This window comes from Salminus brasiliensis, chromosome 1 (assembly GCF_030463535.1).
Source record: "Salminus brasiliensis chromosome 1, fSalBra1.hap2, whole genome shotgun sequence".
Lineage (NCBI taxonomy): Eukaryota > Metazoa > Chordata > Actinopteri > Characiformes > Bryconidae > Salminus > Salminus brasiliensis.
Genome location: NC_132878.1, coordinates 17,003,631 through 17,020,671, shown reverse-complemented (window position 1 = coordinate 17,020,671; position 17,041 = coordinate 17,003,631). Strand labels below are relative to the sequence as shown.

The 17,041-nt window shown below is 39.0% G+C and overlaps 1 protein-coding gene across 1 annotated transcript; it reads right to left on the bottom strand.

Annotated features, from left to right (window-relative positions):
* Positions 1-5,799: 5,799 nt before the first annotated feature.
* On the bottom strand, positions 5,800-7,947 carry LOC140537982 (serine/threonine-protein kinase pim-2-like). The gene is made up of 5 exons (XM_072660351.1): positions 7,768-7,947; positions 6,721-6,903; positions 6,417-6,594; positions 6,103-6,279; positions 5,800-5,927 (listed from the first exon to the last, which is right to left on the bottom strand). Exons 1-5 carry the CDS (start codon positions 7,945-7,947, stop codon positions 5,815-5,817), a joined length of 831 nt encoding a protein of 276 aa, XP_072516452.1. The 3' UTR covers positions 5,800-5,814.
* Positions 7,948-17,041: the final 9,094 nt, after the last annotated feature.

Sequence of the window (17,041 nt, the reverse complement as noted above, 5' to 3'; positions counted from 1 at the left end):
AGTCCTGCGTTATGCAGTTGTCTCTGTCTACAAGAAGTTTGGTGTGTGTGTGTGTGGGGGGGGGGGGGATTGCACATGGTATTTTTGCATTGAGGGATCTCTGTTCCCTGAACATGTGTGTGTAGTTTAAGTGTGTGTGTATGTGGTCCGCTGGGAGCAGTGCTGGTTGTGGAGTCTGACGGCAGCAGGAAGGACGGACCTGCGATTCTTCTCCTTCACACACTTGGGGTGAAGCAGCCTGTCACTAAAGGAGTTGCTCAGTGCTGCCAGAGTCTTATGCATGGGGTGGGAGCTGTTCTCCAGCATGGAGAGCTCCTGTCTCCCACCACCTGCACTGGGTCTAAGAAGCACCCCAGGACAGAGCCGGTCCTCTTTATGAGCTTATTACGGCTCTTCTTATCTGCCGTCGAGATGCTACTGCTCTAGCAGACCACTCCATAAAAGATGGCAGATGCCACCACTATGTTAAAGAAAGTCCTCAGGAGTGGATTAGTCTTCTTTTGACAGATGTTCCAAGTCTCTTAGATTTCAAGATCTACTGTTTAGAGATCATCAGATGTTCTATAGGTCTTAAATCTGGACTCATTGCAGGCCACTTACGAAACCTCCAGTGCTTTGTCTTAAACCATTGCTGAGTTTTTACTGAAGTATGATTTGGGTGTTTGTCCTATTGAAAGACCCATTTGTTTGAAAGATGACCGAAATTCACAATATTTTAAGACATTTTCATGATACAATATTTATTGCAATATTTTTTAGGGTATGTATCGTTAGCAGCTGATTCTAAAAAAAAACTTCTATTCAAATACTCTTCCATGTTAAATACAGTGATTTTTATTCAAAATGTGCTGCAGTTTATCCAGTTAAAAGGACCAATTACTCTTTGGGCTTTATTCACCAATCTTTATTAAGAAGAAATGACTTCTTAAAAACCACTTATGCAGTTTTTACACAAATTCTGGCATTCACCAGTGTTTTCTTATTTGTTTATGAGGATTTATCATTATATAAGAGCTTAGCCATATACAATTCTGCTCTTTAAAAACACGCCATGATCCTGACACAGCTTTTTTTTCTCAAATTATTTGGAAGATATTGTTGAATGAGGCCCTTTGTAATGAAAGGTGCAGTTGATCAGTGTTCTTTAAGCATTGACTGTATCCATAATATGCTCAGAAAAGTATATTGCATAACACAATAACAAAAGTTGTCACCCCACAGTAAAATATTGTCATATTGCCCACCCCTAATTCCAGATTAGACCTTTAAAGAGACTTTTAGACCTTTAAACTAGAATTTTAAAAGACGAAGCTTTTTTGTTTGTTTGCTAACACTGTTTCATCAAAGTCAGTGTAAATTTGGTCATATAGAGTATACAGCACGAGTGTATAGATAAACATTGTGTTTTTCCAGGCTCCAGTGTGTAAATATAACACAAAGTAAGAAAACACACTACAGGCTGATCCAACTTTGATGTCCTTAAAACAAGTCAAAATGAGGCTCAGTATTGTGTGTGGCCTTCATGTGCCTGTATGACCTCCCTACAATGCCTGGGCATGCTCCTGATGAGGTGGCGGATGATCTCCTGAGGGATCTTTTCCCAGACCTGGACTAAAGCATCCGCTCAACTCCTGGACAGTCTGTGGTGCAACGTGATGTTGGTGTATGTAGCGAGTCATTATTTCCCAGATGTGCTCAATCGGATTCAGGTCTGGGGAACGGGCGGGCCAGTACATAGCTTCAATGCCTTCATCTTGCAGGAACTGCTTACACACTCCAGCCACCTGAGGTCTAGCATTGTCCTGCATTAGGAGGAACCCAGGGCCAACCGCACTAGCATATGGTCTCAAAAGGCGTCTGAGGATCTCGTCTCAGTACCTAATGGCAGTCAGGACACCTCTGGCGAGCACATGGAGGGCTGTGCGGCCCTCCAAAGAAATGCCACCCCACACCATTACTGACCCTCTGCCAAACCGGTCATGCTGAAGGATGTTGCAGGCAGCAGATCTCTCTCCATGGCATCTCCAGACTCTGTCACGTCTGTCACATGTGCTCAGTGTGAACCTGCTTTCATCTGTGAAGAGCACAGGGCGCCATTGGCGAATTTGCCAATTCTGATGTTCACTAGCAAATGCCAAGCGTCCTGCACGGTGTTGGGCTGTGAACACAACCCCCATCTGTGGACGTCCAGCCCTCATACCATCCTCATGGAGTCGGCTTTCTAACCGTTTGTGCAGACACATGCACATTTGTGGCCTGCTGGAGGTCATTTTGCAGGGCTCTGGTAGTGCTCCTCCCGTTGCTCCTTGCACAAAGGCGCTGGGCTGTTGCCCTCCTACGGCCTCCTCCATATCTCCTGGTGTCCTGGCCTGTCTCCTGGTAGTACCTCCAGCCTCTGGACACTACGCTGACAGACACAGCAAACCTTCTTGCCACAACTCGCGTTGATGTGCCATCCTGAATGAGCTGCACTACCTGAGCCACTTGTGTGGGGGTCCAATGAAGAGGGCAGTTGGGTCTTGATGTTCCTCATGACTAGCCTCTCGAAGCACTTCATGATGATGGGCGTGAGAGCAACGAGACTATTGTCCCAACCGCTCCACGATTCCATCACTACCACCCTTCATCTCTCCCTTACCCACCTGGAGAAGAAGGACACGTATGTCTGAATGTTGTTCATAGACTTCAGTTCAGCATTTAACACCATCATCTCACAGAATCTCACCAAGAAGTTAAGCTTGCTGGGCCTCAACACCCCCTTCTGCAACTGGATCCTGGACTTCCTGAGGGGGAGGCCCCAGTTAGTCCGGTTCGGGGACAGCATCTCCAGCACCATCACAGTGAACACTGGGGCACCCCAGGGCAGTGTACCGAGTCCTCTGCTGTTCACCCTGCTGACTCATGACTGTGTTGCGAAACACAGTTCTAACAGCATCATAAAGTTTGCTGATGATACAACTGTGCTGGATCTCATCAGCAAAGGCGACGAGTCAGCATACAGAGAGGAGGTGCAGCAGCCAAGAAAGCCCAGCAGCATCTCCACTTCCTCCGGAAGCTAAGAAAGGCCTGTCTCCCTCCACCCATCCTCACCCTCTTCTATAGAGGGACCATAGAGAGCATTCTAAGCAGCTGCATCACTGCCTGGTTTGGGACATGCACAGCCTCTGACCGCAAGACCCTCCAACACATTGTGAGGACAGCTGAGAGGATCATCAGAGTCTCTCTTCCCTCTGTCATGGACATTTACACTGCCTGTTGCATCCGCAAAGCAACCAGCATCGTGGATGACTCCACCCACCCTTCACACAGATTGTTCTCCCTCCTGCCATCAGGAAGAAGGTACCGCAGCATCCGGTCCAACACGACGAGACTCTGCAATAGCTTCTTCCCCCAAGCCATCAGACTTCTCTTCAGACTCTCTCTCTCTCTCTCCAACCATTTACCCCAGATAAAATGGGAAGCATTTGCACTAATAACTATACTATACTCATGCTACCACGAGTGTGAAATCACCACCAACATTCAAAAGTGATCAAAACATCAACCAGAAAGCATAGGTACTGAGAAGTGGTCTGTGGTCCCCACCTGCAGAACCACTCCTTATTGAGTGTGTCTTGCTAATTGCCAATAATTTCCACCTGTTGTCTATTCCATTTGTACAACAGCATATGAAATTGATTGTCAATCAGTTCTGCTTCCAAAGTGGACAGTTTGATTTCAAAGACGTTTGATTTACTCTGAGTTATATTGTTTATTTTTTTTGAGCAGTGTACATTTCTTATAGTTGAAGAAAAATAAAATCAAGATTGGACCAAGTCAGGAAGGTTTTAAGGGGTTTGGGAGATGTGTCTAGTAGAAGAAATGACTATCACCAGTCGGCCTCAGCTGGCGCTAGTTCTTCCTTGCTGGATTGGTGTGTCTAGCGTAAGAGCTTGTCTACACCTTGCATTACCAAGTGTTTCATGTCTAGATCTTGTCTGGATATAGTTTGGATGGATTCTCTACCATATTTAAATACAGTGCATCCCCAGTGTGACCATGGCAGTTATTCAATTATTCAGAGTAGACTCTGGACCCACCTTGACCAAGAAGAAGCACATTAGAAGAAAATGAGTGAAAAGAACCAAAAAAGGTTCTTCTATGGAGTCCTTCAAATAACCTTTAGTATATATAGTATATATAATATTTACCCAGAAGTCGTCTTCAATACATTTTAATGAGTATGTTTTATTACATCATAAGTTTTATTATTCAATGATTTGATGTGAAACAAGGTAAACTGGGCTGGATTGTTCTCCAGTCACAGCAGAGAGGACTGTAGTCTGGAACCTCCAGCATTTCAGTTAGATGAATAAATCATGAAGGCTTCTTTCAGAGTTCAGTTAATGTAGTGTTAAAACTGTTCTAAAAAGAAACCATGTTCATTCATCAAGTGTGATTTCCTGAGAGGAAGAGAGGAAGCACTTAAATCAGCTCCTCAGATCCACATATTATAATAATTAATTAAAATATTGAATAAAATGAAATAAAATAATTTTATTTAAAAGCACTTTTAGATACTTAAGGATGATGTGAGCAAATGAACATACAGACAAAACCAAATGATTTAGAAAATGCATTTATTTACAAAGCAAATGACAAAGATCCGGGTCCAAGCCTCTTTTGAGCAAGCCGAGGGCGACAGTGGCAAGGAAAAACTCCCTCCGAAAGAGAGGAAGAAACCTTGAGAGGAACCAAGACTCAAAAGAGGAACCCATCCTCTTTGGGTCGACACCGGATAGCAAAACAAAAATCATATGAGCAAGTAGAAAAGATAAAGAGCTAAAAGATCAAAAATATTAAAATCTAAAAGACAAAAAAGCACAAAAAAGATGGATTAAAACACAAAGATAAGATAAACACAATAATTTAATAATAAAATAAAGCATTCAAATCTTTTCATATTCTTAAAATACAAAAGCTTAAAAATCAAAAGATTAAAGATAAAAGATTAGGCTCAATATAAATGTATTAAAACACAATATGAAGACCATTAATAAATAATAGAATATAGCATTAAATGTTAAAAAGATCCACAAGATAAAAAGCACAAAATACATGGATTAAACACAAATATATAAAACACTCAAAGATCAAACAATTAAAGATGAAAGATTTAAATGTAAATATCTCAAAGATAAAAAGCTTAAAATAGATCAATAAAAACAAAAATATACACCATTAATAAATAATGTAATAAAGCATTAAAATATTACAAATATAAAAATCTACAAGATAAAATGCTCAAGATAGATGGATTAACAAGAATGTGTATAATACAAAGATAAATACAATAATAACAAATATGAAATATAAAGATAATAACTAATAATGACTGGAACACTAAAAGATACAAATGTGAAAATATTCAATATAAAAAGCACAAAATAGAGGAAAAAGAGAAATATCTCATGCACAAATAAACACAATACATAAATAATGTAATAAAGATTAAAAGCTTAAATCAGAAGCTTAAATTAAAACATTAATATACAATAAGGACAATAAAGGAATAATGTTATAGAGCACTAAAAGAGAAAAACACAAGAAAAATGGATTAATGACTGAAATACTATAAAATACAAACAATAAAATTACTGTTCCTGTTCAAAACTTTGGAATACTTTTTTTATTAATATCTGTTCTTCTATTTAATATTACCTTTGCAGTCTAAATTAAAACCCTCTGAAATACACAGATCATTTCAGAAAAATAGAAAAATCTAAAGTTTGATTTGAGTTGTGTTTCTACATGGATGTGAACTAGTGTGTGTCTCTAAGTGTCTGTGTCATGGTGTGGACTTAGCCAAGGGTCCTGTAGCAGGTCACGGAGTGAGGGTCTGCGGAGCGGGCGCCTCGACAGGCATCTCCTCAGCAGGTTCTTACACTCTGCAATAATGGACAGACAGTTAAAAGTGTGTTTGGGGAGAGGGCGAGAGAGAAAGAGAGACAGAGAGAGAGAGAAAGTGAGAGAGTGTTTGGGGTCTATGTTCTGTTGTGGTCTATACAGAGCTACAAAGGGTTCCTTACTTGTGCATGTATGTGCATGTGTGTACACACTCACGGAGAGACAGGTGGGCAGGTATGCGGAGCCTCTGGGTGATGATCTCTGTTCTGGTGTTGAAGGGGCTCTCTCCACACACCATGTCATACAGGACCACCCCTATCTGCCACACTGCGGAGGGCTCAGCCTGGTAGGACCTCCGGGTGAACCACTCAGGGGGGATGTACTGAGTTGTTCCTTTAAAGTGAAACAGAGACAGCGAGTGAGCATGAGGGAACGCTTCTGAACTCTAGTGTGAGATTCAGAAATGGTAGCTTCGACAAAGAAGACAACGTTTCTCCACAGTCCTGCAAGTGTTCACTGCACATCCATACCAGAGAACTCAGTGTAGGGGCCTTCTCGTAGAACACAGCCACAGCCGAAGTCCAGAAGGCGAACGCGGGGTCCCTCGGGGTCCGTCTGAATCAGGATGTTCTCTGGCTTGATGTCGCGGTGAAGGACGCCTCTGGAGTGGATGCCGATTACACCTTCCACAAGCTGCCTTAGGAGTACCTGCAGAGTGTGAGCAGAGGGGCAGGACAGAGTTAAAAGGGCCCTATTTAAGGTGAGGAGGGAAGTGTGTACATGTGTCTTAAATGAGCTCCAGCCTCAGCAGCTGTTTTCTTCATTGTCTCTCACCTTGGCCTCCTCCTCCTGCAGACACCCCCTGTCAAAGAGGTCCGAACAGGGCAGCGGGCGCTCCATCACCAGCACAACCTCGTCCTGCAGCTCAAACCAGTCCAGCAGCTCCACGGGGGTCCCTCCAGAGGCGGACTGGTCCCCGCCCGCCATCTGCATCAGCGCCACTTCCAGTGGGAGGTCCTTCAGTTGTCCAATCAGAATAGAAAAGAGAGTATTACAGTATTACTCACATGCCTCCTCTGGAGTCCAGCAGAAACAGAGACTGACCTCTACCTGAGGGTGGACCATTTAGAGGCTGTAGCTCATGATGATTCTGTTAATGCACAGCATTTTTATTCACTACCATTAATCCAGTAATGTGAATATGAAGTCTGCTTTCCATTGTTTTGGGTACAGTAAGTGTTTAATTAAGTTTAATATGACTTTTTAAAGTATATTCTTGTTGTAAATGTGAGGCACCTAATAAACATTGGCTAATGTAAAAGTTTAGAAATTGGAAATGACCACACAGGAAGAGAAGAGTGATGCTTTATATCAGTGACACTGTGTGTCCTTATTTATTCAGAGCAATATCAAATTAACAATATAAAACAATATCAAATATTGTAGAACAATTAAATAAAATATTACTTAGAGTTCATCAGAAAGAGAGAACAGCTCAGAACTCTCTTCAGTTCCTGTTGTGATAGATGCTGAATATACCTGGAGCAATAAGCAGCACACCTGAAAAGCTGAGTTTGTGCTAAATCAGAGAACATAGATCATTGACTGTATGACAGTGTGATACATCACCAATTTCAGACCCAGGTCAGACTTGTGTGTGTGTGTGTGTGTGTATACGCTCACCTCAGCGGTGTGAACCACGTTCTCAGAAGGTATATGTTTAATGGCCACCTGCAGGACAGAGAGAGAGTGTTCTTTAACCAATGACAGACTGACCACTGCTCTTCAGAATCACTGTGTAGGCGTGACTATTGCCTGCCTACAGTTGTTAAGCTGGAGTAGTCAACATCATGCTGTGCATATGTGCGTGTGTGTAATTACAGGTAGCTGGTCCTCCCGTCTGTAGCCGGTGAACACTGTGCCGTATCCTCCTGTGCTCAGACAGTACAGCTCCACATACTTCCGCTCCAGCTCCCCTATAGAGAGTGGACTGACAGGGTTCACTGACCATGTGTGTGTTTGTGTGTGTACTCTAAACGTCCTGCTGCACACATCTGTCATCAAGCACATTCGTTGGGGACTCACCGTCCTGCTCCCCCTCTGTACACTCCACTCTCCTCCTCTTCACGCCCTGGGAGCCTCCACTGCTGCTGTTCTTCCTCTTTCCACTGGGGGTGGAGCGGTGGGAGCTGCTGCTGGACCTCCGGGACACTGGAGAAGCTGTGTCGTCAGGGTCTGGGCCTGGAATTGCAGAGCAGAAATATCTCAAGATCTGCTTTTACACAGTTACTGTGGTGCTGAGTCTGTTTATCAAGTAACGTAGGCCTTTTTGTTTTTGCAGATCTGCAGGTTTAGTGTATCAGTAGTTGTTACTGAGTCAAAATCAACAGGTAGATGAAGTAGTTTCACCATTTCAGCTTTGCTTAGTCTATAGTTTCTGGGCTACTTCATAAAATATGCTGAAACAAATATTTCATATCTCATATCTGAATTTTGCGCTGGTGTAATTAAGCTAACTAGCTCACATAATAAAAAAATCAGAACTCACTCGACGTTTCTTTGCGCAGAGTAGACAAGAACATGTCTCTTGAGCCCTTCGAGCTTCAAGTACGGCTCGGCTCGACCCACCATCCCTCAAAATCCGCGGAAGACAAGCGTCCAGGCTTTTTTCTGTCCTGGCACCAAAGTGGTGGAACGAGCTGCCCCTGGATGTCCGAACGGCCGAGTCGCTCGCTGTCTTCAAACGCAGACTGAAGACCCACCTCTTCAGAGAGTACTTGGACGAATAGTTCTATGGTTGCCTTATTGTATTGTGTTTAGTAATGTCTAAGCTTGGAGGTATCTTTTGTATTAGTCTATTCTAACTAGCTGAGGTTTTCTTGGGTAAATAGCAAAGCACTTTGTAAGTCGCTCTGGATAAGAGCGTCTGCTAAATGCCATAAATGTAAATGTAAATGTAAATGTAAATGTCTCCACAAAGGTTCCTCAACACCTAGAAAGAAAATCTACAGATAAAGAAACAGATAAAGCACGACTAGTAACAGATCAGTCGGATTGAACAGGTGAAAGTGGTGAATATTAGAGATCAGACTAAAACGGTGTTTAGATTTGAAGTTGTTGTGTTGCCAAGTGATAGAATGTGTGATGTCATAATGGATGGTCCAGAGTTCTGGTTCTGTGGTTGTCGTGGAATCGGAATCTGGGAGTTTAGTGCTGGGATGGATATACATGTGTACAGCAGTGTTATACTCCATGCAGTAAAACTGTCAAATTCACAGTGAAAAACTCCCAAAACACCTTTTGTAACGTTATTAAAACTTGTTTTTACCATTTTTCTAATAAATGGTTTATGACAGTAAAATAAAATCTAATTTTATTTCAATCTGATCTAATTTAATCAAACTCCTTTAATGAACAGTTACCCTGTAAAAGCACAGTATCACTATTCACTGTTAAAGGAAATAAACTGCAGTTATTTTACACTGTCCGTTGCTTATTTAACTTTTTTATTTAAATCTATGAAACCAGACCTGCACATTCTCTGGCATTAGATCTGCTTGTGTTCATTAATGTTAAACACTTTACAGGAATTTTACAGTTGATCCAGTTTTAATTAGTGTAAATATTAGTCTAAGTCTTAGTGTAAGTCATTATGTAAAGATTTTTTTAACTTTTATAAACTTCACAAACACAAAGTAAATGGAGATGAAGAATGGTGAGGATACTGGATGCTTCCAGAAGAAAACTGGTTTAAGTCGATCATGGCTAGTCCTGCGTTATGCAGTCGTCTCTGTCTACAAGAAGTTTGGTGTGTTCTTTCTGTGTCCACGTAGATTTCTCCCTGGAGGAGGACGGAGGAGAAGAACAGATGGAAAATTGCAAGAATACAAATGATTGTTCGAATGGTGGCTGAGGAACCTTAGTCGACCGCCATACAAATTCAAGCTGACCTGCAGACACAAGGTGCAAGCGTAAGCTTCTAACGCCATCTAAATGAAATGGGGCGCTATGGTTGGAGACCCCGGAGGAGAGAGAAACATAAAAAAGACAGACTGGACTTTGTTAGAATTTACCCAAAATAGAGCTTTTTGGTAAAACACATCATTGTACTAATTATGGAGAATGAAATGACTATAATAATGTATAATTAAAATGAATAATAAAAAATAAATAATGGCAGATATATCATATTTTTTTTCAGATGTGACAAATATAAAAGTGGATATAGGGAAATTCTAATATATGTGATATATTTAAAATCTATATATTGCCATATATCAGATTTCTGTATTAGGAAAAAAGTCAAATCTGATATCTGATTCCACACAGAACTCCAGAAATAGACTGGACAAAATTACTGGAAACCTCAACCTAGTTTTTAAAAGAACACCATTTGAAAAGAATTACTGAAATCAGTCACCTCCTGTAACCATGAAAAGCTTTTTTCACTTCTCTACTGCAATTATGGATTAGTCTTCTTTTGACAGCTGCTCCAGGTCTCTCAGATTTCAAGATCTACTGTTTAGAGATCCTCAGATGCTTTGTGGGTCCAGAAACCTCCAGTGCTTTGTTTTAAACCATTGCTGGGTTTTAACTGAAGTATAATTTGGGTGTTTGTCCTTTTGAAAGACCCATGACCTCAGTCCAGAAATCCAGCTTTCTCACAGTGGGACCTGCATTGCGCCCCAAAAATTCTTTGGTGGTCTTTACTGCCATGCACACAGTCAAGTCAAGTCAAGTCAGAAGCGACAAATCAACCCTTATGACTTTGAACCCTTGAATCTTTGAACCTCTGCCATGTTTGACTATAGGAACTTGTTGCATTGTGATTAGTACAATGATATGCTCAATTATAAAGCTCTATTTCAGCCTCATCTGTCCACAAGAGACTGTGGCTTCCTCAAGTAAGTTCTAGCAAACTCCAGTCTGTTTTTTTATGTCTCTGCGTCCTCCTAGATCTCCTACCTTAGAGCCCCAGTTTATTCATTTGGCATTAGACAGTGAAAGCTGACACTGTTGTACCTTATGTCTGCAGGTCAGCTTGAATTTGTTTGGAAGGTGACTGAGGTTCTTTAGCTACAATTTGAACAATCCTTCTTTGCAATCTTCCATCAGTTTGTCTTTTGTCCACAGTTAGCTACAGTGCCACAGGCTGTAGACTTCTTAATGCTGTCTGGTGGAAAGTTCAGGCTTTATGTGCAAGGAGGTACAGCATATAGTACAGATGCAGAATGGGCTTGACAGAGGCACCAGCACTTTTATAAGTTTACCAGTTATGTGTAGTGCAAGACAACCATTCAGGACTCAAAAGAGAGGCATAAATAAGTAGGTTTCAATGGCTGGGAACACAAGCAGGTCAGGTTATTGCTTTCACCAGTGTTTTCTAATTTGGGATTTGTTCAGTTTATGAGGACAAGGGGATCCATCATTCTAAGAGCAGAGCCGTAAACAGTTCTGCTGTTGAAACACATCATGAATCTGACGTAGACTTTGTGTTCCAACTTTTCTCACAAACGAACTTAAATTATTAGGAAGATATTGGTGAATGAGGCCCACTCTTATAAACACATTCGTATTTTGAGATTCTTTGTACTTTTTTTCTGGAAATCTTGTAAATCTGGCCCCAGGTCTTCAGTGTAAATATTAATATGCGTTTACTCATATGTACTCATATGTCTGAATAAATATTTCCTACATTTTCTGAACAGGATAAAAGTAAATGTAGGAATATGTCATCACTTTTTTTTTCTTTTGGTAAAATGTTAAATGAGGCACAAACAGTAATTATGCTTTATAATATTTCTAGTAGACTTCATGAAATAGTTAAACATAGTTAAAATAGCAAAAAGTTATATTAACATGATTTATCACTTGCCTTCTATGAAGTTGTTTAGCCAAAACATGTATGATATATTAGTGTTGTTGCTTTAGTTTAGAATGGGAGATGCTAGGCTAACCTCTTTCAAACTCTGAGGCTAATATTGCTCAAATATTGAGACCTATTCATACCTCTGGTGTTGTAGCCCTTCCCAAATGTATGTTCTGGCTGTGGCTTCAAGTGCATTTGAACATTTGAACAGTCTTGTTCCATCATTTTTTTCCAGCCTCCTCACCAAGGAAGGTGTATGACACATGAGAATCAGGCCACACCTCAGTGACCCAGATGTACTTTGACGATGATAAGTACCGCCGGTGGCCAGCCCTCAGCTGGCTTGCACAAATACTGAAGTGAGTTTTTCCCTCATCTTTGGTTTTTGCTTCCTTAATCCTAAGAAGTCACAGTTATTGTTTATAAAAGTGTTGTGTAGACCCAAACAAGCTAGAGCAGAAGCTCTTTTTTTATGATTCAGTGTCTTCCAGTGTTTTCTACAGCCTATTTTTTTCCTCTTTCAATCATTGTGGGAATGATGATGATGATGATGATGATGATGATGATGATGATGATGAGGATGACGAGCTAATGCTTTTTCTGCCTGGGGGCTGGAGGGAGTACCTCCTCTCTACCTTTTCTTAGTGTGGCTGCCAGCAGATACAACCATGTTTCACTGTACCAGTGTATCTGCTTCTGCCCTCTTCTATGAGATGACGTAGAATTTCACACCCTTGAAGGCACAAGAGTGTGTTCAGCGTTTTATTAGACCGTCTTAAGTTCCTCATGCATTTGTGTGTATTAACAAACGGTAATCGGATGGGTATGTATACATGGTGGTGGGGAGGCGACTCTTTCTCTTTCTCAGGACTCCCTCTCTAAAAACAGGACGTTATGGTTTAGGTGATTTGCAATTCAGTGTGTAACTTTCATTACTGAATCTTTTACCAAGTATGGGGTTTTTTTGTTGTTGTTTTTTTTTGCAGCTCCAAAATTATAATTCACAAAGGTGTGTGGAAGTACATGTAAAGTTCACCCCAGAGCTTTAATCTGCAGATAGGGAAGAATAGAAGAGAGCCCTTGAGTAGCTAAACAGTTAAACACTTTTACTATATATTCTACATAGGGGTGGGTGATATGGTAAAAAATAAAAGATCACAATATTTTAAGACATTTTCATGATACAATATTTATTGCGGTATTGTTTAGGGTATGTATCAGTAGCAGCTGATTCAAATACTCTCCCATGTTGAATACAGTGATTTGTATTCAAAATGTGCTGCAGTTTATCCAGTTAAAAGGACTAATTACTCTTTGGGCTTTATTCACCAATCTTTATTAAGAAGAAATGACTTCTTAAAACCCACTTATGCAGTTTTTACAAATTCTGACATTCACCAGTGTTTTCTTATTTGTTTATGAGGATTTATCATTATATAAGAGCTTAGCCGTATACAATTCTGCTCTTTAAAAACACGCCATGATTTTGACGCAGCCTTTTTTTCTCAAATTCTTTGGAAGATATTGTTGAATGAGGTCCTTTGTAATGAAATGTGCAGTTGGTCTGTGTTCTTTAAGCATTGACTGTATCCATGATATGCTCAGAAAAGTATATTGCATAACACAATAACAAAAGTTATCACCACACAGTAAAATATCGTCATATTGCCCACCCATTATTCCAAATTAGACCTGACGTTAAATTGAAATGGAATCCACAGAGCTGCACTGGAACTCATAAATCCCCAAACAACTATTTTGGTTTGGTTTGGTTTGGTTTGTAATCTGGTTGATTGAAAAGTAATATATTGAAATCATCTCTGGCTGTGTTCACTCTTACACTCTCGTTTGCATTTTCTCCCCTCAGTCTGGTTTCCACATTCTAGTGAGTGTATAGCTGAACAACATTGTGTTTCTCCAGGCTCCAGTGTGTAAATATAACACTAAATAATTACGCTAGACAAGCAGACAGATCAGAAAGCACTGATAGAATACATAGATAAGCATAAAAAAAAATAAAACTATTAAAAAGTTATTGCACATAGTAAGATAATTGCACTTTGTTTACATTGGTACAAGGAATGAGAAATTTCCAAAAATAGTTCTAATAAATAATAGGTACACTGAGCTGTGTTGCTGTGTAGACTGTTGTGTAGACTGATGGCCTTTACAGAGGATATGAGCTGAGTATGTGTGTTAGACAGTTTGTGTGTGTCAGCACATACGCATCAGCATTTTGGAGAGAGAGTCCTATATAGTGTAGTAGAGAGTTCTTGGACTTATAGTGACAATAGTGAACAGTATTCTGGTGCTCTACGGTGTCGGGCAAATGTTTGGGCACCCTGGTCTAAATTTCTGTCACTATGAATAGTTCAGTGAGTGGAACAGGGGTGTCCAATTCTGACCTGCAGTCACACCAGCCCTTTGAGGGTAAGATTGGACATTCCTGAAGTAGAAAATGAAATGCTTTCCAAAAGGTATAAAGTTAAAGATGACAATCTTAGCCAAGGTGAGAGTGTTATGTTTGTTTTGTACAATTTTAGAGGGAAAAAAGTAAACGGACAACATGCAAAACTTTGGGTAACCCAAGACATTTGACCTCAGACATGAATTAGCTTACTGTAATTAAGAAAATAAACAGTTAACAGAAATGGGGGAGATCAAGTTGAAGTCTTGATTCCCCCCAAAAAATTGTACAAACTTTTTGGAAACTGCAGAAGATGGAAACAGAAGCTCGCACCATTTCACCATATTACACCATATTGAAATTGAAAGCTGGAACTTACATTGAAGGAATAATTAAGAGCTGTGTTCAGAGCTTTGGTCAGCTTTACTGGAATTGACAACGACTCTTTATCAGTTAATTTAATGTGCTTCCACTTTTGGGAATGGTGTGAGCAGTTCTGGTCCTGGTGATACACTACACTGGCTAAGTTAAACTCCAACATGCAAAGAAACAAATTCTGCAAGTCATCAAATTCATTTAGTAAATAATTACACTAAATGGTATCAAGTATGCAGAAAAAAGCCATATTTAAGTCTCACAGAATTGAACGACTGCTAGTGCTAAACACAGCATAAAGCATATAGAACTAAAATCACTCATACTAATACAATTGATTTTACATCCTTGTGAAATGTGGATATGTTAAAATATCAATTTGTTATATATATATTTCTTATATTTGAAGAAAAATAAAATCAAGAGCAAGTCAAGAAGGTTTTACGGGGTTTGGGAGATGTGTCTAGTAGAAGAAATGACTATCACCAGTCGGCCTCAGCTGGCGCTAGTTCTTCCTTGCTGGATTGGTGTGTCTAGCGTAAGAGCTTGTCTACACCTTGCATTACCAAGTGTTTCATGTCTAGATCTTGTCTGGATATAGTTTGGATGGATTCTCTACCATATTTAAATACAGTGCATTCCCACTGTGACCATCGCAGTTATTCAATTATTCAGAGTAGACTCTGGACCCACCCTGACCAAGAAGAAGCACATTAGAAGAAAATGAGTGAATAAACCCAAAACAGGTTCTTCTATGGAGTCCTTCAAATAACCCTTTGTAGATCCTTTTTTAAGGAAACATTCATACCGCTCCATCCAAGATCAGATAGTCATTCCCTGTAAAAGGTTACTGTGGAACTCAAAATAATATTTACCCAGAATTCTTCTTCAATACATTTTAATGAGGACACTTCTCATTTTGTCACCTCTTAATCTCTGTGATTTTTATTACATCATAAGATTTATTATTCAATGATTTGATGTGAAACAAGGTAAACTGGGCTGGATTATTCTCCAGTCACAGCAGAGGACTGTAGTCTGGAACCTCCAGTATTTCAGTTAGATGAATAAATCATGAAGGCTTCTTTCAGAGTTCAGTTAATGTAGTGTTAGAACTGTTCTAAAAAGAAACCATGTTCATTCATCAAGTGTGATTTCCTGAGAGGAAGAGAGTAAGCACTTAAATCAGCTCCTCAGATCCACATATTATAATAACTAAATAAATTATTAACTAAAATTAAATTAAATAATTTTATTTAGAAGCACTTTTAGATACTCAAGGATGGTGTGAGTAAATGAACATACAGACAAAACCAAATGATTTAGAAGATGCATTTATTTACAAAGCAAATGACAAAGATCCGGGTCCAAGCCTCTTTTGAGCAAGCCGAGGGCGACAGTGGCAAGGAAAAACTCCCTCCGAAAGAGAGGAAGAAACCTTGAGAGGAACCAAGACTCAAAAGAGGAACCCATCCTCTTTGGGTCGACACCGGATAGCAAAACAAAAATAATATAAGCAAGTAGAAAAGATAAAGAGCTAAAAGATCAAAAATATTAAAATCTAAAAGACAAAAAAGCACAAAAAAGGTGGATTAAAACATATAGATAAGATAAACACAATAATTTCATAATAAAATAAAGCATTAAAATCTTTTCATATTCTTAAAATACAAAAGCTTAAAAATCAAAAGATTAGGCTCAATATAAATGTATTAAAATACAGTATTAAGACCATTAATAAATAATATAATAAAGCATTAAATGTTAAAAAGATCCACAAGATAAAAAGCACAAAATACATGGATTAAACACAAATATATAAAACACTCAAGGATCAAACAATTAAAGATAAAAGATTAAAATGTAAATATCTAAAAGATAAAAAGCTTAAAATAGATCAATAAAAACAAAAATATACACCATTAATAAATAATGTAATAAAGCATTAAAAGATTACAAATATAAAAATCTACAAGATAAAATGCTCAAGATAGATGGATTAACAAGATATATAAAACAAAGATAAATACAATAATAAGAAATATGAAATATAAAGATAATAACTAATAATGACTGGAACACTAAAAGATACAAATGTGAAAATATTCAATATAAAAAGCACAAAATAGAGGAAAAAGAGAAATATCTCATGCAGAAATAAACACAATACATAAATAATGTAATAAAGATTAAAAGCTTAAATCAGAAGCTTAAATTAAAACATTAATATACAAAAAAGACAATAAAGGAATAATGTTATAGAGCACTAAAAGAGAAAAACACAAGAAAAATGGATTAATGACTGAAATACTATAAAAGATAAACAATAAAATTACTGTTCCTGTTCAAACGTTTGGAATACTTTTTTATTAATATCTGTTATTCTATTTAATATTACCTTTGCAGTCTAAATTAAAACCCTCTGAACTACACAGATCATTTCAGAAAAATCTAAAGTTTGATTTGAGTTGTGTTTCTACATGGATGTGAACTAGTGTGTGTCT

What these genes read in the sequence shown, in the direction of transcription:
- LOC140537982 (XM_072660351.1), bottom strand. Translation starts at nt 7,947, where the DNA reads ATGACAGATGTGTGCAGCAGGACGTTTAGAGTACACACACAAACACAC. An exon ending in GACGGGAGGACCAGCTACCT is followed by an intron (nt 6,904 to 7,767) that starts GTAATTACACAC and finishes GGACAACTGAAG; the next exon opens with GACCTCCCACTGGAAGTGGC. An exon ending in CCCCTACACTGAGTTCTCTG is followed by an intron (nt 6,280 to 6,416) that starts GTATGGATGTGC and finishes TTCACTTTAAAG; the next exon opens with GAACAACTCAGTACATCCCC.